The 21,348-nt window shown below is 37.5% G+C and overlaps 3 protein-coding genes across 3 annotated transcripts; 1 reads left to right on the top strand and 2 right to left on the bottom strand.

Moving 5' to 3' along the window:
• Positions 1-3,612: 3,612 nt before the first annotated feature.
• On the bottom strand, positions 3,613-6,935 carry LOC140760218 (putative leucine-rich repeat receptor-like serine/threonine-protein kinase At2g24130). Its single transcript, XM_073097078.1, has 2 exons — positions 4,362-6,935; positions 3,613-4,286 (listed from the first exon to the last, which is right to left on the bottom strand). Exons 1-2 carry the CDS (start codon positions 6,898-6,900, stop codon positions 3,883-3,885), a joined length of 2,943 nt encoding a protein of 980 aa, XP_072953179.1. The 5' UTR covers positions 6,901-6,935; the 3' UTR covers positions 3,613-3,882.
• Positions 6,936-8,621: 1,686 nt separating this feature from the next.
• Positions 8,622-12,618, top strand: LOC140760479 (uncharacterized). The gene is made up of 5 exons (XM_073097453.1): positions 8,622-8,749; positions 10,818-11,135; positions 11,267-11,595; positions 11,688-11,739; positions 12,166-12,618. The coding sequence occupies exons 1-5, from the start codon at positions 8,710-8,712 to the stop codon at positions 12,393-12,395; spliced, it is 969 nt and encodes a 322-aa protein (XP_072953554.1). The 5' UTR covers positions 8,622-8,709; the 3' UTR covers positions 12,396-12,618.
• A 1,852-nt stretch (positions 12,619-14,470) lies between these two features.
• Positions 14,471-20,117, bottom strand: LOC140760470 (uncharacterized). Its single transcript, XM_073097442.1, has 6 exons — positions 19,750-20,117; positions 19,206-19,457; positions 18,647-18,820; positions 18,456-18,562; positions 17,218-17,555; positions 14,471-15,253 (listed from the first exon to the last, which is right to left on the bottom strand). The coding sequence occupies exons 1-6, from the start codon at positions 19,876-19,878 to the stop codon at positions 14,664-14,666; spliced, it is 1,590 nt and encodes a 529-aa protein (XP_072953543.1). The 5' UTR covers positions 19,879-20,117; the 3' UTR covers positions 14,471-14,663.
• Positions 20,118-21,348: the final 1,231 nt, after the last annotated feature.

The following is a 21,348-nucleotide window of genomic DNA, read 5'->3' on the forward strand; positions in this document are numbered from 1 at the left end:
TGCATATTTATTGACACAACATGATTAATTAAGTTATTTTGCAATCCATGTTAATGACAGAGGCAGCTGTATTTGAGTTATAATTTCAAGAAAGCATAGTGATACAAAATAAGATTAGATAGGGTAAAATGATTTTAAGTTTGAAGTACATGGGAATAAAATAAAGTTAACCAATTTTATAATTTGTTTTGGTAAGAAATGATCCTATCAAGTGTTTTCTAAAAAATATTATCAATTATAGCGATGATCATTGGGTAGGTCGGGTCGGATTTGGGCCAACCTTTTTTTCTTGGGTCGGATTATGCCTAAATGTTGTAGAAATGGGACCCCAATTAGTTTTATCCTATCCTAAATTGGAGAGAGAGAGAGAGAGAGAGAGAGAGAGAGAGAGAGAGTTCCAACGTGCTAGTTCTGTAGAGTTTTAACTGGTTCTGATCTTGTTTATTACTTTATATGTTGCTTTGCAATCATGAAATGAGTTGCTTTTGAATTTTACAAAGTTTGTTTATGTGACATGATTCTTTAGCACTATTTTACTTGTAATGGATGTTATAATTTGAGTTTCAAATTCCTTTATGAGCATTGTTTATAGAAAATATTTTGGTTTGCCATCACATATATATCACTTTCCATCTGTTTTGTTTCAAGGAAAGAGAGTTTTGATAAGTTGTCAGATGAATAACTGATGAATAGTCAGTTTATGATCAAATTTCTCAGTTGGTGGTTTATTTTGCCCCTCCACTATGGACTGTGAGTCCATGTTTATGTTGCCTCTCCACTGAACTCATTCAATTCCCCACATCATTTATCCTAGATGCAAGTCTTCAAAGAATTTTTGTGATCATGAAAGTTGTTCTATCTTATAGCAAATTCTGAGCATTCTCACTTTCATCCAAACTATTTTTCACCAATATATATACATACTATGACAACCTTAGGTTAATCCTCTCATGATATATAGCAAATTCTAACCATTTATTTACCAGCCTCACTTTTAGCTGTACACTTCATTTAGTTGCTGTCATCTCCTGGCCTTGTAATTTAGTGAAAACAATGTTCTCACATAGTGGGGGTTTTTTGTGAAAGTGATGAACAATATTATTCTTGAAGACGATTCATGAGACATGCATGAACAATAATTAATTCTTGATATCTGCTTACCTTCAGTTGGCCTTCGATAGAAGTAAAACTCACTACCATTTAGATTTACTAAATGAAAGACGATCTTCAAGAATAATGCAGATGGTCAAAACCAGGCAGCTTTGTATCGATTGAGTATAATGTAACAAATCAAGATCACAAAACTTAATTTTTAGTCCCATAGCATGCATTTAAAGTAAGAAGGTTTTTTCTGAAACTGATGGCAAAGAACCATTTGGTATTAAGCATTAATTGCACTGGATGCTGGAACTGAAAACCTCAGCAAGTGCTTTCTGGAAATAAGTCAAGTTCAAACTCATGTAATTAATGTGACAGATCTATTAACTGAAACCTAATTCAGATTTAATTTGTTTGCATAGTGAATCCAGGTTAACATCTTAATTGCAATCTTGTGTCCTGTGAGCATGAGAGATGCAAGATACCTTAGTGGTGGCAGCACTTAATGAGTGAACTTTTTATTATATATCAAGGATATGATGGCACACACAAAACACATGACAATATGTTGTCATGGTGGCTGAGCAATGCTTTGTCCATCCTACTCTTTTAATTTTATTATTATGAAAGTTATATGTAACTCTAGGACATCAGAACACGGTAGATTGAGATTCACAACTAATATAATACTTTACAGTAGTAGATGAAGTACACTTTATGTTGTATTTCTGAGTCTTTTGACAAAAGATTGGTGTTTTTGGAGTAGGATCTTATAGTGTTGTGATTGCTTATTTGTAGCAGAGGCAGATTTGGTTGGTAGGCTTATTCTCAGAAAGGATGAACAATCTAGAGTTTCTAAGATAAAAAGTCATGATCATGAACCTATGGTCTATTTAATTATCTTTAAGAAAACAAAAGACTCGTTTGTAATTAGCTCGAGTGAGCTGAGCTAAGCTTGGCTCAAAAGTCAAAAAGAATTTCTTTTAACCACATATGTATATATATATATATATATATGGTGGTGGTAAGCCTAAGTTCAGCACATTCATTAAAATAAGCTCAAAATTGGAGTTCGGGCTTGTTATTTAACAATTGAGCAAGTTCGAGTGGCTTGTAGTGTGAACAAAAGAGCCTTGAGGTGGGCCTTTTGCTCTTTATTGAACTTGTAGAAGGTTTGATCAGTCCACAAATGAAGCCTATGAATGCTTCTTTTGAGCCATCCATACTATGTCAATCTCAAGAGATCAGGGACCCAATGTTCCACTATTGCTAGCTAAAAGTTACGCTAGTTGTAGATCTTGCCAGGGACATTCCAGCAAACAAAGAAACTAAAACTCGAAAGATTTGGGTTGTTGGCAAGCAAAGCAAAGAAGCAGTAGATCTCGAATAATTCTTCAGAGAGAAGAAAAAGGTTGTAGGTGGCATATCTAATTCGACCTTGGAGGAGTTGGTGAAAAAGAAGACTATAGTAGCCTCTTTGTTACTTGGGTATTGTTTAATTTGACTTCTGTTAATGCATGTTCTGACATTTTTTTTTGATCTTGTAAGGGAATAAGTTATATTTTAATTGAAGTATCTGATCTACCAATAGAAGTTGAATAATTAATAAAGAAATGATCAATTTGCCAGACTTTCAGGATATGAAAATTAGGTAGCTTGATTACATATATAAAGTGACAGGATCCTGTTCCCTATCTACTAGTCTAAGGAGGAAGAATGTTGCATGTTATCAATGTGTGGCTATGACCAGACTTGGCATGCTCTGAAGAAATATTGAATGGGTCTTGGCACATTCATTGTGCATGATCCATGTGTAACCTAGAATTTATAGCATACATGATTTGAACTCGCTAACTCGCCATTTTTTTTTTGACCTTCTTTGTTAGAAAGTAGTGATTTTATTCTTTTATACTATAATCTTAAATGACAAAAAGATTTGATGGGATTCAAACTTAGGACCTCATGCTCTACTTTAGTACTATTCGATCACTCACCAAGGTTGCATTTAATTAAGAATAAGAAAGTCTTATCCATAGATCAGATGTCCTTTATTAATGGTTTGTAACTAAACCATAGGGAAAGATAATATAAGTCAAAACTAGGAAAGACACTCATATGACTCCTTATACCCGTCTCCCGTTCTAACTTAGATGTGGAAGAATAAGGGAGAGTTTATTCACATAAAATATAGCAACCAAACACCTCCTAAGAGCTTCAGATATCAGATAACGGTGGTTTTATTCCTTTGTATTCTACGTCGATCATTGTCTATTGATGATGAAATGAAACGTGTGATATGAAATCTAGAACTCGTGGACCCATGGGCTTCCTCTCATATGGATCGATAAGAGCTGACATTAAAGTTAAATCATGAGCTAACGTTGCATAAATTAGGCTTTGCAGCCATGACTTTCTTGCAGAGATTAGAATGAGAATTCACACCAACACTTGCTCATGATGTGGATAAGCCTCAGACCATAAGGTTTTTATCAAGGCAAAAGGAGCAAAGGAGATATGAACAAGATGGTACGTCTCTTAAACCAGCGGCTACATTCTTCAGCTTGAGTGCTTAAACTTTTACCTAACTTTTGAAACCTCTCCAAGTATAGTATATGTTTGAATGATAAGGATAACAAACTTTTATATAAATTTCTCAAAGTGGTCACTCCATTAAAGAATTATTAACTCAAAGAATTAGTAGACAATGCACAAACAAATCATTAGATTAGTACAGCATAGATCCTCCACATTGGAACGAGATCTTCTTGGTCTTATTTAAAAATCTCAGAACGACGAATCTTGCGTGGAGCAGCCATCACTAACATCGGCACCGTGCTTCGCGAGGTCTTCTTTTAAGACGGTGATCTCGTGTGCGACGTCGATCATGGTGGGCCTCAGAGAAGGAGAGAATTGCGTGCAGACGATACCGAGCTCGATCAATTCGACCATCATGTCTTTCTTTAACTTCTGGTGGTAAAGAGAGCTGGCTAATGGTGAGTCTTGCAATGGTGTTCGTGAAATAATGGTCTCAATGTCATGGGGGTAGTGATTCTTAACCCAGTCATGCAGGGTTAATCCCTCATGGAAGATTATATTAGTTGGTCTCTTCCCTGAGATCAATTCTAGTAGTACAACTCCAAAACTATACACATCTCCCTGTATTGAAGGATGACCTCCTAAGCCATATTCTGTGTCAATGAATCATGTTAAAATATGTAAAAAGTTATAAAGTTGTAGGAGAAGTCTAAAGTTGTTAAACTTACCAGGAGCAATATAACCAACAGACCCTTGCAATAATCCAGTAATGGAATTGCATGGAGTACTCGAATCATGGATGCTATTGTTCTCATGTCCAACCTCTCTCACCAACCTTGCGATGCCGAAATCCGAAACAACCGCAGTCATGTCTTTATCAAGAAGGATATTGCTAGGCTTTAGGTCACAGTGAACAACCCTAACAGGAGAATAGTGGTGCAAGTAGGCCATTCCCTCAGCTATGTCACTTATGATGCTAAGCAACTGAGTCAAGTTTAATCCATTGGTTGGTCCATTAGGAGGGTATAGATAGCTATCTAGGCTCCCATTTGGCATCAGCGGAAGAACAAGAGCTTTAAAATCTGGTCTGCTGCATGTTGTGATTACTCTTATCAAGTTCCTGTGTCTAGTCCTCTTGAGCACTTGGCATTCCCTCTTGAAGCTCCCTGAGATCTCGCTGCCATTCTTCGGATCCAAAACTTTCACGGCGATCCGCGTTTGATCCGGCCGCAACTTTCCTTCGTACACATGCCCGAATCTCCCCGCGCCGATTAGGCTAGATTCTGCGAATCCTCCGGTGGCTTCGACAAGCTGTCTGTATGAGATTCTTGGATAGTCCACCTCCTGCTGCTGACCTGAATCAGCTAGCATCGGACGTCGAAAGGTCGGTAGACGAGATGATGCTCGGGATCTCCTCGTGGCCAGGCATCCGAAGTGACATAATACCAATGGAGTTCCGATCAAGGTGAGAATTATTGGCAGGAGAATGAGCAGACGAAGATGAACTACTCCTTTGGTGTTGCATGTGTTGATACCGACTATAGATCCGCATAGGCCGGGGTTCCCGAGGAAGGCGTCCACCGTAAGCGAAGCAAAAACTCCGTCGGTCGATATTTCACCGGAGAAGTTGTTGAAGGAGACGTTTAACTGTTTGAGTGATGTGGATGCTTGTAAAGACTCCGGCAAGCTTCCTATTAAGCTGTTTGAAGACACATCAAGGGCTTGGATGTATGGAAGAGCTCCAATGGAGTTAGGGAGAGGACCTATCAAGGCATTGCCGGAAAGGTTGAGGAACTCGAGTGCGATGCAGCCTCCGAGTTGTGGAGGAATCACGCCGGAGAGCCGGTTCACCGACAAATCCAATGCCAAGATCATATCCATCTTGCTAAGCTCTAATGGAATTGGCCCCTCCAGGAGATTGCTAGACAAGTTTAAATAGAGCTTCAAGCTGCTTAGCGCTGCTACATCTGCAGGAATTTGGCCTGTCAACCTATTGTAAGAAAGGTCTAAGATCTCTAAGTTGATGCAATTGCCAAGGCTTGGTGGTATGGGCCCTGAGAGCTGGTTGTTGTGGAGCATTAGCCTCCTCAGTTGAGTCAAATTAGAGAATGTATCAGGAATAGTGCCAGAGAGCCTATTCCCAGAGAAATCAAGAAGACCCAAGTGAGGGATCTCTCCAAGAGAAGGTGGTATCCCACCTGAGAGCATGTTGTTCAACAAATAGACTCTCTCAAGCTTCCTCAACCTTGATATATCTGGAGGGATGGTTCCATTCAAGTAGTTGTTTGATAAGTTCAAGTAGGTGAGATTGACAAGGTTGGATATGTTAGGGGGAATTGGACCAGAGATGATGTTCTCTTCTAAGTGGAGTTGGCGAAGTTTCGGTGAGAGATCGCCGACGAAGGACGGTAGAAATCCGCCGAGATTGTTTCCGGCGAGCTCTAGCTCTTGCAAGTGAGAGCAATTCCTCAAGGAAGCAAAGAATGGATCGAGGTTAGTGTTGTTGTCATGGCTAGATAGGTTGTTGTATGAAAGGTATAGGTATTGGAGTTCTGGCATCTTATCAAAAACATCAGATGGCAACTCCCCATGGAGATAGTTCGACTCCATGTCTATCCACTTGAGCATGGAGGAGTTGGAGAGGGAGGCCGGAATCCGACCGTCGAGATCATTCGACCATAGAAGTAGGAACCTCAGGTCGGCGAGCCGGCAGTGGCCGGCGTAAGGGATTTCGCCGGCGAGGGAGTTGTTAGAGAGATCAACATACTGCAAAGAAGTGCAGTTGCAGAAGAGGGTCACCGGAATGCGGGAGGACAGGAGGTTGCTACCTAAATCAAGATACACCAACTTGGGAAGAAACCCTAGCTCCGCCGGGATCGGCCCGGCGAGGAGGTTGGTGCCCAAGCTCAGCTGCTTTAACCTCCAAAGAGCGCCGAGCTCCGCCGGAATGCTTCCGGTGAAGAAGTTATCAGAGAGGTCCAGCACCGCGAGGAAGGAAAGGTTGGCAATCGCCGGCGAGATCACGCCTCGGAGTCCGCACCCGCTGAGGACCAGTTGAACCACGCGGCGCTTGACCGGGTGGCACGTGACGCCGGTCCAGTTGCACGCGTCGACGGAGCCCCAGGTCTTCATGGTTCCTCCGGGGTCAGCAGAGACCCCGGAGGCGAATGACAGGAGAGCAGTTCGGTCGACGCTGGACGAACCGACGACGATCACAAAAAGGCAAAAGTGGAAGAGGACGAGAACTAACTCCAAGAATTTAGCCATGGTGGTGGTGGTGGTGGGGGAGAGGGAGAGGGAGAGGGAGATGGAGAGGGGTTGATAGCAATGGTTGCTACACCTCCTGGGTTTTAAGGGTGGCAAAAGGGAGGAGGAGGGTGGCTGCCTAATTGTCGTTGACATAGCCGTTACATTTGGCGCCAAGGATTTGACCCTGGAAATTTGCTCGGTGCCACGTCGGCACCGTTGGATTTGAAAGTGACATCCACGTCGTATGGACCCGAACTTCTCGGGTGGGATTATGGCGTGGGGGTTAGGGGAGATAATAGTGGATTACAGGCGAGTTAGTACTAATACGGATTAGGCTGGTGCGGGGGGAAGGTATATTTTAAGAGTGATGACGTGGCAGCTCGTAGTGCTTGGGTAGGGGATCTTTGTCGGATTTGGTGGCGAAGCGATGATGATGGGGGAGGAATAAAGAAATGAAAAGATCGTGACGTAATCTCACGGTAGGTTTGCTAAGAAAGCAATCACATTGGGTTATGGTTTAAAGGGGTAAATCTAATACGTGTCATTCTGTCAATCAATTGGAAGGGTCGGTTTCACGCTTTGGCGTTTCGTGTTGTCTTCTTCTTCCATAGTTAACAACCTTGGGCGGCTTGGCGCAACCTAATGCCCTAATTCTTTATCGATAAAATTTGATGAAGATCTAACGGTTAAAATCTTTAAGAGTTTAATAGAAATAAAAAATATTATCTGTAGGTAATTTTTTTTAGATATATAATCTTGCACATTTTTTTTTTTGACAATTATATTATCTTAATATTTTATCAAGTAAAGATATATATATCATTAATTGAGAGTAATATATATATATCAAAATAAGGGTATTGATGTCTTTTACAATTAATTTGATGAAAATTTAATTACATTTTTATCTTTTTAATTATTTTTTATTATTTACATATATCTTTCATTAGTTTAAGATTAATTTAAATTAATTTTTTAATAGATAGAGATAGAGAATTATATTTAAATTGAAGTTTATCTCCAAATAATCAAATTTAAATTATTTAATATTAAAGGATATCTCCTATAATTAAGGCATAATTATATTTAAGAGAGAAATTTTAACGGAAGAAAAAAAATGTGTAAAGCGCTTCTTCCATACCGTAAAGTTAATTGTTTATCAATCAGTTTGATGAAGATCTAATTCAAGGGTATAATAAGAAAATTGGAAAGTTAGGCACACCTAATTAAATATTCTTAACTAATATATTCTTTTTCTTATATAATGTGGTTTTGGAATCGTTTGGAACCGGCACAGGATATGAAAACTAGCTATTATAGCCGTTGGATTAAGATTATAATTTTTAAAGGTGCACTGAAGTATTTGTAATAAAATAAAACTAAAATGATTAAGCTAGCATAACTCGAAAAAAAAATGGTGATAAATAAGTATGATATTTATTATTTTTTAAATTATAAATGGATTGATCTTAATTATTACACAAATCGTGTTCTTTTTTTTTTTAATAAAATTAAATCGACCCATTTGAGTTTAAAACAGTTAATCACGTCAACTCATTCTATTAGTCTATTAACTAAAATAACCAATGTATAAAACGGATTAATATTCATATATGGATAACCCATTTACTAGTAAACGGGTTCATGGTTGTGTTTAATGTTTCAAACCCGTTTATTAAACCTGATCCGAAGCCTATAAAGTTCGAAATCTTTGGGATGCGGTAGCGCCAAAGAGGAACCCTTTGACCTTTGTCCCTCCCTCCCGGAGAATTGGGTTTCTCCCGTTCTAGAGTTTTGATTCGACTCCGTAGACGCTCCGCTTCGCCCATGCCGCCTCGTAAATATCGGAATCCCTCCGCCAAGAAGGGTAAGAACGGATTCAGGTTCTCTTGGAGTTCTTGCGATATGAATCCAAGTGGTTCTTTTTCTTTCTTGGTTCTTCGTCAGCGTGTGATAATTGGTAGTATTTCTTTTATTTTTGATGGCTAGTTGAGTGCGACCATAGGTTGGTTGTGACATGCAATGATGAAGCGAATTCCATTATTAATTCAACTTTTGCGCCTCTGAGATGTTTAATTCTTGCATTAGGATTAGTCTACTAGAATTCCCTACACTTCTTTGCTGGAAATTGTAGCATTACAAGGAATCATTTATTATTATTTTTTTTACTATTGGTTGTGCAGACAAGAATAGGTTTTAGGGATTTCTTGTGCCTTGCGGCCAAGAAGAACCGAGTATTACTGTCGGGGCTATTGGTTGTTAAAAAATAAGAGCTTTCTTATAGGGTATTTATAATGTAAGTGGTAGTTTATTTCAAATGGCAAGCCGCGAGTGTATTTATATTGGATCAATTATCGTAGTCGTGCATTTTATTCGAATGACTCGATGAACTGATACGAAGTATCTGTTAACCAGTTAATTTTATTTGTAAGTTTCCCATTATTCTATCTTGTGCTATGTGCTTCTTTCCCGTAGAAAGCATTTAAACTTGGTTACTAATTCCATTAATTAAATATTTTTTCCTTTACTAGTTCTTGGTGTGTCATTTCTTAATTTACTACAGGGAAATATTTAAGGTATGGTTAATCACATCCACATGGAATCAATCAACATGGTAGCTTACTTGTATTTCTTTTTGAATTACTTAATCCATGTCTACCAAATTTATTCCTAGACAAGCTATACTAGGATCTACCTTTTATTTGGGGGCATCATTTGAGTTTACAATGCTGATGGATCGCATGACAGAAAATGTTCCTCTTCGTCATTGATTTTAACTTGATCTGACTGATTTTTCTTCTCTAGCTATTGACTTTCTTTTATCCTCAAATAGAAGAACATAACTGTCAATAAATCATTTCCATCAATCTAATGATAATATGTACCCAATCTTTCTTACGCAATTAAACCTGTTTTTATCTGCAGAGATGGATCATTCTCTAAAGATACTGCTACCTAATAACCAGATTTTTCCTATTTTCATCTGTTAAAAACCTATTTTTAATTGGTAAGAATCTGGTCCATAGAGTTCTTAATTTGTCATGGCTGGTTAAAAACAAGATCCCAATATTGAAGCTAAGCATTTGGATATTGGTCAAGAACAAAAGTCCTGGATGACTTACTTTTTTTTACTGTGCTACATGTGCTAATCCTGCCTTAAGGTCAAGAATGTTCATCTTACCTACATGAGTCTGGATTATGCTTTCATAAGGCTTATTTGTCCATCATTTACTAGACACTGAGAATCTGGCGGTACTTCCTTTATCCTTGTATTGAGCTGCAAATATCATTTGTCCACAATAAAGATGGGTTATTCAGAATGTTCTTTCAATATTAGCTACTTACTAGATCTGCTGGAAATCCAAATAAGCAATATATCATTTTTTTCTGACATGCTTTATCCTTCATTCATCATGATAACAATTTAGAGCTGCTACCTTGACCAGCTAAGCATATTTAACTTCATTTTGGCAAGCATACTAAATGTTTCCTCAAAGTATAATTGAGCCTAACTAGGTTTACAAATTGTAGCCCGGTTGGACACGCATCCCAAACCAGCTGACTCCCGCTGAAGCAATTGTAGTGGCTCCGGCACCTATTGATTTTGCACCTTCTGATATCTCTATTTGTTTATGATTTAAGGATCTAAAAACTTTGCATAACTTTGGAAATTGTTCATCTTTTTTCCTCATATGTTGATCAGCTTTAAAGTACAAGCATTATCTTTAATTTGACTTCCATAAACCGTATCTTCTTGTCTCATTTCATTTTAATGACCATGCAAGTTCTTAATATGTAATTCTTGTTTTTTATTAAGAAAAATGTGAGCACTGGTGCTATTTAAACCCCAATAAGATATACAAATTTATTTTGGTTGGTCATACTTGGTGCCATTTATTCAGTGACATTTATGTTGCTGTATCATGCTCTTGCAGCTACTGAGGAAGGTGGCCAAGCTGATCCATCTGGAAGTGGACATGCTGACCAAACTGTATGCCGCTGTGTTACTCGAGCTCTCAGTCGGGCTTTTGCAGTTATTCTTCCTCCTTCCAAAGATGAAAGTTCTTGTGGTTCAAATGCTGGCCAATCTGTGAATTGCTGCTCTACTCCATCTCTTCCAGCTATTACCCCTGCTGCTCAAGCTGGCCCATCTTCTTGTGGACTGACTCCTCAATCCGATTCAGATCGTGGCTGGAATGCTCGTAAAGAGACTTCATCTAGCAGCAGAATTACATCCTTTCGAGCCTTTAAAGGTAAGAATACAACAATCCACCACAGCTGCTCTTAATGTTCTTCCAAAGGTATCCACAAAAGTACAAAGCAATCTCACTCTTCTCATCTGCTGCTTCTAGTTATCAGAATTATTATTTGCTTCGGTTTACAGGTAAAAAAAGTGCAACTAGCATGAAACATGGTGTTCAATTTCCTCGTGAGCTTGGTAACTCACCATCCAAGAAATGTCAGACTAAAAAAGGAAAATACACACACAATGTTTTAAGAAAGGAGTTTGCAACTAGCATGAAGTGCCATGGAAAATTGGCAGCTAAGATTGATCATTCACCATCAAAGAAATGCAAAGCTTTTATGAAGATCCCAACTAGTGCAGCTGAGGACTATGCTAGCATATTGAGAGTAGCCAACTCACAGCTGCATCTGCAGACACAGCAGTTGCAACAGATGGAGGGAACACTCGTGGCAGCCAAGAAATACCAGGTAAATGAAAGAAATTTGAGGAATTTGGAAATGAAAACCCCGCCAGTACGTCTTAGGATTATGCTAGTAATTTGACAATGTCCTCCTTACAGCTGCGGGAAAGGGAGCAGCAAACACACCAAACTGCTCACATTGAAGGTCCAGGTATGTCTAAAATCATCCTTTAGCTTTCCATATAATTGTAGCAATTTGATGGCCAAAAGAACTTTCTGGATACCCTCATTTACTTGCAATAGTGACTATCTTTATGTCCATTCAACATTGCAAATATGAACCTAGGTTGGAGATGGAATAAATCTATGTAGGATATTCTCTTATGACACTCATGAAGATGCATATGGGCTTGAGTCATTTAGGTCTAAGACGTAGACTTGAATTAAATGGAAGATAAGCATGTGGTTTAAAATTTATTCTCTAAAAGCTTAAGATTGAACGCCATCTCTTATACTCCGAAACTGCTAGCAACTTTGATGTTATTAAACCTATCAATATAATTGGAAAAAATATAGAAGTGTGCACTCTTTTATTCTTTTATAGTACTGACAAGTGCTTGTTTGAATGTAACTCTAGCTTCTGACCTTTTTAATGATCCACCACCTGAACCTATGGGAGAGAGGTGTGAGCTATGCAGAATTGATCTTGCATTCAGACCTCTGGGATCTTCAGACTCCTACAACAGAGACATTCCAGTTGTTGCAGTCTTACCTTGTGGTCATGCTTTTCATGACAGTTGCTTGGAAGGAATTTCTAACCGTACAAATCCCTCTCAGACTCCTATATGTGTCTGTTGTCTGGACTAACGTTAACAGGAGTTAAGTTTCCTCATTGGCGTTGAGTTACCTGACCAATTTTTGTAACTCTTTGTTGCTTTTCCCTCGTAAAGTAGGCACACAATTGTTTGAGGGAATGAGAATTTAGGTGATTTCTTGTTAAAATGTCAGCTAAACTGAGATACTGAGTGCTCTGTAAATTTGCTTCCTTGTCTTTCCCTTATACCATACTTTGCTGTAAAATATTGTTAAGTTTGTACATGAGCACCCACAGTATAACTAGTTCAAGGCTTTCATTTCCTATATTCCATTCTTCTACTTTTTTCAGCCTTGCAATCCAGATTCATTATATGGCCAGTACTTCCGATCTCAGGGAATCATATCATCTAGTGCTTTTGGTATCTTTTTGGTGAAATATTTGAGGATTGAGTACTCAATGATAGTGTGGTTCAGGTCATGAAAATAGACTTTCCAGTGATGAGAGGAAAGACCTATGTGCACCTTGCACTCTCTGGTCTCCATGTCAGTCAGGAGTATTGTGCAATAGGTCGGCTTAATGATGAGACACTACTAGTTTGGTAGAGCAGCAAAAGTTTCATGAAAGGAACAAAATAGGACAACCAAGAGCACCCTCTATCTTTGGGACATGAAGGCCTTCTTCATCTTTTATTGGCACCATTTTCCAGTTCTTAGTTGTCCTCTGGGAATGTGAATGTGAAAAAACTTATCCCATGGTACAGACAGAGGTCATGACTTAGTGAATGTTTCATCCAAACGCTTATCTAATAATTAGCCTACAGGCTTGTAATTATGAAACAAATAAATTCTAAGCAATCGGAACGAATGGGTTGAGATTAAATTGGAAAAAATGATGGTGGAAGTTACAAGGCGATGATCAAATCTATCTCTGGAGAGATCACAGTCTCACATCTTACTGTTGCAGGAGAATTCAACCTTTGCTTGTTCCTTCATCTGGATGGGAGTTCTAAAGACCAAGGCATCCTTCCTCATTCGGGGTCAATTACTTAGTAGGAAATGGAGAATTTATGGATTAATCCTGGACAGATAGATAGGCTATAGACACTTCTCTTGGCACCCCTATTCCCTTGAGTCTACCAAGCTTTCAGCAAAAGCAGCTAAAGACATTTAAGACACCTCGCAGGGGAAACCTTCCCTTAAACCAAGAGCTTCAAGATATTCATAATCTACTCAAATACAAACAACTCACAATGGATAGAGACTGGATTACAACCTCTTATGCGTTTGGGTTGGACAACAAGAACATGATTTGGAAACTCACAATCCCTACCAAAGTTAAGGTGCTCCCATGGCTAACAAACCTTAACCCAACTTCACACCAAAGATAACATTGCTACCAAAGGGTTCATGGGATCGACCATCTGGAAATTAGAAACGTTTGACCACATCTTCTTTGAACATAAGTTCATGAACTCCTCATACAATCGCCTGTCTCTAAGACTGGAAATCAACTAGCTGAATTCATGGGATAGATTAACAGGGTTGGAGAATCAACATGGTTCCGCCACCCATTCGTAGAAGCCTGGACGTCACGTTTTTTCGTTGAGTTAATGCACATCTGATATAAGAGCTGCCTCTCTTTTGAAGCTTTTCCCCTATCTGTCTACTGTAAATTTCATCTTATCTTTTGTAACTCTCTTTTTCTACATCCTAATATCCTAAATATAATTTGGTATAATCCATTTCTCTCAACAGGAAAAGAAAACAGAGTTTTGAAGGATATATAAGCAAATACAAAGTTTAGAAGTGTATATAAGCAAATAAGAGATTTTCTAGGGATATATATACAAAAAAAATGTACATAAAAACAATCTCCTTTTTTAATCTTAAAACTTGTTTAAGATAAGAGTTAAATATTAATAGAAGGAAAAACTATTGGGTTGTTTTCAGAGAAGGATTTGAATAAAGAAAATTGTAAGCTCTGGATATATCTGCCTACGTGGAACAATACGAGGTGCCTGTGGCAGATGGCCCTTAAAATTAATTTCAGTATTCCTGATTCCGTAACTATGCCTTAAGAGTAATTATTCCACCATAACTTCAACTAGAAGACAATGAGTCGCTGGTGTGCAAGATGATTCCATAGAAAACTAAAGAGCCAATGAACAGTTTTCAAATCCAAGAACTTTCAGATAAAAAAGAACCCCTACAACTATCAATTTACACAAACAAAAGGAACTACAAATGACATCCATAAATTTAATAAAAAAGACCGTTTATTCTTCAAATGGTTGTCACTACCCGAGAATGATATACAAGTTATCTAGCCTCATCTTCGGAATCCTCAGATATGTTGAACAGGAACTGCGGTAATGAGGCTATGCGAGGAAGGTGCATTAGTAACTCGCCAAATGATTCTTTTCTAGAGATTGGCGGTGGTTGTGCATCATCAGAAGATTCATTCCCTGCTCCCGAATTAAGTTCATTATCCGAGCCCTCAGAGTCGTCATCTGCAGGAACACCGTCCCTGATTCTTGTTTGGGGATCCTGAACTGCTGCAGCAGTATCCTTCTGAATCAGACAACAAAGGGAATTGACTCTCGCCATGAGGGATTTCTCATCGGAAGCAGATGAGTTTTGTGTATCACTAAGAAGGTGCTGAGTTATATTTTCCAATATTTCTTTGGTTGGTAAGGCATTGCTGGGCAAAGAGGGATTTCCTGAAGTGATCTGCTCAGAAATACAATGTCCTATGTGGCTTACCAAATCATCCATAGACATGGATCCTCGAAGTCCAAGTCCAGTCACCTTCAGTTGATCCCACCAGTTAGGATTCTTTACATCTTGTCCTCCACTGCAAGAACTTTCTTCCACTGCCCGAGTATCTGCTATTGAGAAAAAACCGGGTCCTGTAGAAATAAAGTGGTTTTATAATTATGGATCTAAAATCATCAGGCAATTAAGAAAGAACTACAATCAAAACAAATCAGTTCTTGTGAGATCTGCTTAAATATGTAGCAATTAATTAGCAAATTATATAAGCCGGAGTGACAGTTTCAAATCTCAGAGAACTACCAATCATAGAACTTAAAGTTAGGGTAGCAGTAAAGCTTACTATAACGACAGCATTATGTTCCCAACAACTGGAAGTATAAACAAGATATATGTCATGTTCAACGCAAGTATATGATCAAGCAATATATCAGGATAAGAACTGAACTCTAATAATACAATTAGAAGTTTAGAACAGCAAGTTGGTATGGGCAAATATATTGCTTTTTGTCATAAATGGCAGCAAAAAAAAAACCCTAAAGACTGTCCAGTCTACAAGATTGAAAATGAGAAGGGTCACTGATGAATTGCCGTCAAGCTGCAAGATCTAAATATTCCAAAAAAGCCCTAACGGGGAATTATTAAGCAGTAAATGATCAAAAACATGTAATGCTACATCTTCTTGCTAGAAGTACAAGTCTATTACAAATAAGATCAGTGTATTAAACCCTTTATTTAGTTCATGTCATCCAGTTTGGTTATGGGATTGGATTCAGGAATGAAGATCATATCCTCATTGAGGATTGCTTTCTAGGAGGATAGGTTAGATTTCTTCTGTTGTATGATTCCTTTCCAGCTAGGGTAAGATGTTTGGTTTCTTAACAGAAATAAGCCTGTAAACAATCTGCCGACAGCAAAACCACCTCCAAGTATAGCATACAACAATTGGAGTTAGATGTTTCTGCCTCACAATAATTTATTTATTTTGTTGATTTCTCTTTAGTACTTCCCAAAGTCATTTGCATATCATAATGTACTCTAATTCTGGCTTTACTTATGTGTCCACCTATTTATTGATATAATTATCTATCTGAATATTTAATTTTTGGTATAATCAACTAATATTATCTTTTATTTCTCCATCTCCTATGAAGTTTAGAATTTCATGATCATCTAATAATTTTCAATTACGCATCATCTTTCAATTTTAATTATAAATATATGTTGATATAAATATATAATTGAACTAGTTATGATCTAACTTTCTACAAACCTTCATTCTATATATAATTGGGAAGACCCATACTTTATTACAGTTGAACTTTGCTAGGTATAACACAGAATTAGTGATTTGAAATATTTAGTATCGCTTCAAACATTATACATTTTCAAGTAATACTTATTTTTTTTTAAAAAAGCACATCTTGCAATAAAAAGAGGTTATGACCATATAACACATAAACATCAATAAGAATTTGGGTATTTTGACAATGTAGTTGTGCCAGCAATTTCCTAAAATGTAACCATGTTTGGTATCACAATGGGGATAAATGCTCTTATTCAACTCTAATTCCCTGAACCAAACTGGACTAGGAGACAACTTCGTTCAGAAAAAGAAAATGGTTAGTTTTTATAGTCCAAGAAAATCCCATTTTCCTAAGGCCATAGGTGAACTAGCTCAAATTTTTTTGCTGCTTAATGTTGGGAATGGCTAAGTGCAATCATAAATGTTTCACTTTTTAGGAATACATGTGCTAGCAAATGACTTCCACACTTTTGGTGTAAGACATTGTGTAACAGCTATTTAAGATAAAGGCCATCAACTTTTTTTTTCAACTTTTTAGAAGACAGAATCTAGCAGAACAGTCTATCTTTCCTTGCACATTATTGAACCAAACAGGTTCAGAACATGGCAGCCTCTATAGGTTGCATTTGATTGCACAATCACTCCTAGGAAACTTCCAACATCAATTCATGCAGAAAAGGTAAAGTAGGAGAAAAAATGATGCATTGATATGAACATGCATGCAATATAACTATATAAGTAACTTTTTGCTGAAAGAAATGTCATTTCCATAAGTAACAAGTTAACTAATACTACCTGATCTGGATGAAGTAACCACTTGAGAGCCAAGTTGCGGTTCCTTTCCAACAGAATCGCTAATTTCACTCTTAGCACATAACGACGAAGTACCACATGGTGAACCATGCTCAGTGAATCCTGAGAATGTGGATTCATAACCATCCATTGAGTTATTATAAACATGGCACTTCTTTTGCTCAGTTGGATCCTCAAATACGGAGCAACGGGTTTCAAAGCATGGAGATTCCAATATGATATCTGGTTGTTGACTCAAGAAATGAAGGCGTGCATCACACTGGATAAGCTTTTCAAAGTTCTTGCCTAACAAGCCCGATGGGCATTGCAAAAAATGCCTCCTGCATGCCAGGATTTGAAGTCCTTTATTACTAGCAATTTATGGATTTCCAATATAAATTTGAACTAAAACAACAGAAAACAGAAGATGAGCAATCCTGATACATGATTTCTCTATCTTGAGCCAGATATGGTATAAGAATCCTTGATGTTTCAACTATACAGGCCCAAAAGAAGAAAACCTCGAGTTCAAAATCCTTCATGCATGTATTAAGATTAGAACAGGGATATTAAATCAAAACATATTAATCAAACAAAAGAGTACGATGACCAAACAAATTGTAATGCATAAAGGATTACTTGAAAAAAAATGAATTGTCAAATGATCAGATAATTAACTAGTTTGTGCTGTTACAAACATAAATAGGAGCAAGAAAAGAGGATGTCAAGGTAAAAAAGAAAATCTTCCACCAATAAATAATATATCTTTTCTTAGCTGTAGTGATCTTATTCTATAAAGTCAACGAAAACAAAATTGCAGTTACTCTATGGTTGTGTTTCATAATGAAATAACACTACAATATTTATCACAGGAAACTATAGAATATATCCTACAGAAATTGTAATTAACTTTCTCAAACTTAATACTGAACATTCACATGAGATATTTTTAAGTTTTCCATGAATAGCAGCTAACTGTTGAATGTCACATTATCTGACTAAGATCATAAATAACTAATTTCCACATCCACTGGATGATAGAGAAGCAGCAATTATACTGGAAGCAACTACCATTGAACACGAAACCAAGGAGGCAGATTAAAAAGAGAATTATATGCCCTCTCACTGAACCCACTAAAAGTTGTTCACTTTTTGATATCATCTTATTACTTTCGAATTTAAATGCACATGAAATTGTGGGATTTTATAAAGCTGAATGATATGACAAAATCTGGTGTTACCTTTGTATGCTTGCTTGACCCCCAGTAAAATCTGAAGTTGCCTGCCACAGTGTATGCTTCCTAGGCTGAGGATCAGTCTCTCTGAAGAAAAGAGGTGGCCTTGACAACTGATCAAAACAAACACAAAGCTTGTCAGAAAGTAATATAAGCAGAGATATTTGCATATAATGTATTGACTCTTACAGTATTACCACTACATCCAAGGTTCCTGGTCCATCTTCAGGGCAAGTTGCCTTCAAGGCAGTAATATCTGGCCACTGAATTTCTATCTTGCTCTTAAGACCACCTTCAAGTACTTCCCAAACAAGCTTGTGTTTTGCAAAGTAGCATTTTGCAACCAAATCACCTTCATATCTTGATATACACTGCTCATACCAACAGGGTTCAGTCAATAGAACACTAAACGCCCTCCATGAACAATAATGTGAAACAAAACAAGTTAAGAAAATATTCCTGCTGGACAAATACTAGACTATCCAACCAACTGCAGTCTTGATTATGACACTATGATAAGTAGCACTTTTAGATCATGATTTCTCATCAAGCACTCACAGCATCACTATTGTCAAAATACTACATTATAAATTTATTAAATAACAATTCTCAGACAATGCATTTTTCTGCTATGCCGAAAATAGATTTTTGTCAGATTAATTCCTTTTAAGTTCATTTAAAAGGCAATACACACTTCTATCACAAAAGATAAATTATTAGTGCAACATATTTCACAGAATAACATGTATTCCTCACCTCCCAAGTCCCAATTCTTAATATAGTTGCAGGAAAGTTTGAAGCTTTCAACCTCTCAGCAGCGCCAGAAACAGCTGCAGATTTAAGTTCTTTTTTCTTTTCAAGATCAGAACCCTCCGTGCTCGGGGTGTGCATAGTAGCAGTTGAATTCACTTGAGAAAGCCTCATCTGTATTAAATCCAACAGCGACGGGCTCTTTCTGAGCCGTAAACCCAACGGACTAGGTTCATCAAGTACATTAGAGGACATATCCTGCAAAATACCATATCGATACTCAAAACAGAATTCTATACTGCACTACAATCATAGTGCCGAACTGAGTGTAACAATTTTTTTTTTTTTGACTCAATTATACTTCACTCTTCAAAAACTAATCTTTTAAGTCAGGAATTTTTCGCTTATGGCAGATGAATCGTTGTTCTAAGCCCACAAACCCAAATGAAATGTCAAAATGAGAAAAGAAAATGGATAGATAAACGATCGCATTCAAAACTAAAATTTAGATGACATGTACAGATAAACATAAGGAAAGAAAGGGATCTACTTGCGGCGGAGGAGAAACAAGCTTGGGTCGCTTGTTGAGAGGGCCATGTTCCTCGTCCAAAGGGTCCTCGACCTCCAATTTCACCCCCACATCTGGCCGGACTTTGCTCGAAATCGGCAGTTGCACCATTGAGATCCCTAAAGAACGCCAATCAAAAGCCAAATCCAATGAGAGCAAAACCCTAGAAGAGACGATCACCGCTTCTTTTTCTGCCCCCACCTACAGGAGAAGAACCGAGCAAAAGCTAACCCTAACCCTATAATGAATCAGGCTTTTTGGTTAATTACGAGAACCGGATTCGATCTCGGGGGAGGGAATCCGAGGGGAGGGGTCTTTGGGGAAGGAGGTGATGAATAAAATAACAAATGTGCGGATTAAATTGTAAATATGTCCTTATAAATCGAGAATCTTTACTGAATTTAGCAAGTTGCGGAGCTGGCCGTACGCGCTGCCACGTGGAGTTTTTCCCTTTGACTACGTCTTTTTGTGTTACGGAACAAGTCACTACTATCGAGGTTACGGATAACCTCATAATTCCCAAATTGAAAGTATTTATGCAACTACTACACATAGAAACTTTTATGCGGTAATGAGTAGAATGTCATATCTAAAAACTACCTTTTTGGTGTTGTGGCTGAAAGGAGGAGATCAAAGTACTTTCTTTTCTCTTCTTTTTCCTTCTACTAGACACCAAATGGAAGGAAAAGGAAAAGGAAGAGCTGCATAATGTCTTTGATGGTTGATGGACAGTTGTGTTATGATTTGGATAAAATAAAATAGCATGTTACAAGTATTTATAAAATGTTTTTTTGGTTCAATTGATAGGTGGAGTTGAGAAAAAATGATCTGCTATGATACTAGAGCTGATGCAGGACAACGTCTTGATTGTGGAGTTGAGAAGAAGAAGTAGGAAAAGAATAATCAAACTCATGGAATCCACCAATCGGGGTGTCGAAATCTACCGATGTTGAAATTCACTAACAAACACTCAATATGCAAAATGTCTCAAAATATTCATTAACCCATAAAAGATGATTACAAGTCTTTATATAGGCAAAATAAAGTAAAAGACAAAAGACAAAAATAGTCCTAAAAGGTGACTAGTCACGACCCTCATTAAACTAAAAGACCACGAGTGCAGCACTTTTGTACTTACGAGAATAAACGTAATGAAAAGTGGTGTCCCCACCAAGTCTGAAAATGAACGCTGATATTTGGAAACAATATAGTCTTATTTGTTTTGAGTTTAAGAACCTTCATTAAATTGGTTCAGAGATTTCTAAACTAGTTCAGTAATCAAACATCTTTTTAATTTTTTCATATCTTATTAAGTTTACTTTTTAAAAAAAAAATTAAAATTAAAAAATAAGACTAACTAATTAAGTTTAGCATGAAATTTTATCAGTATCTTTGATATTTGATTAAGCCTGATATTATGCATATGTTTGAAGCTTTTTATGAAGGAACAGAGAGTATATCAAGGCTGAATTATGCTATGATCCACCTTTTTCTCAAAAAAGTGGAGCCGACAAGATTGAAGAATAGACCTATTAGTCTTTTTGTTATAAAATCACTACTAAGGCCCTTACTAGCAGATCA

Source organism: Typha angustifolia, chromosome 5 (genome assembly GCF_048772165.1).
Source record: "Typha angustifolia cultivar Huaian chromosome 5, ASM4877216v1, whole genome shotgun sequence".
Lineage (NCBI taxonomy): Eukaryota > Viridiplantae > Streptophyta > Magnoliopsida > Poales > Typhaceae > Typha > Typha angustifolia.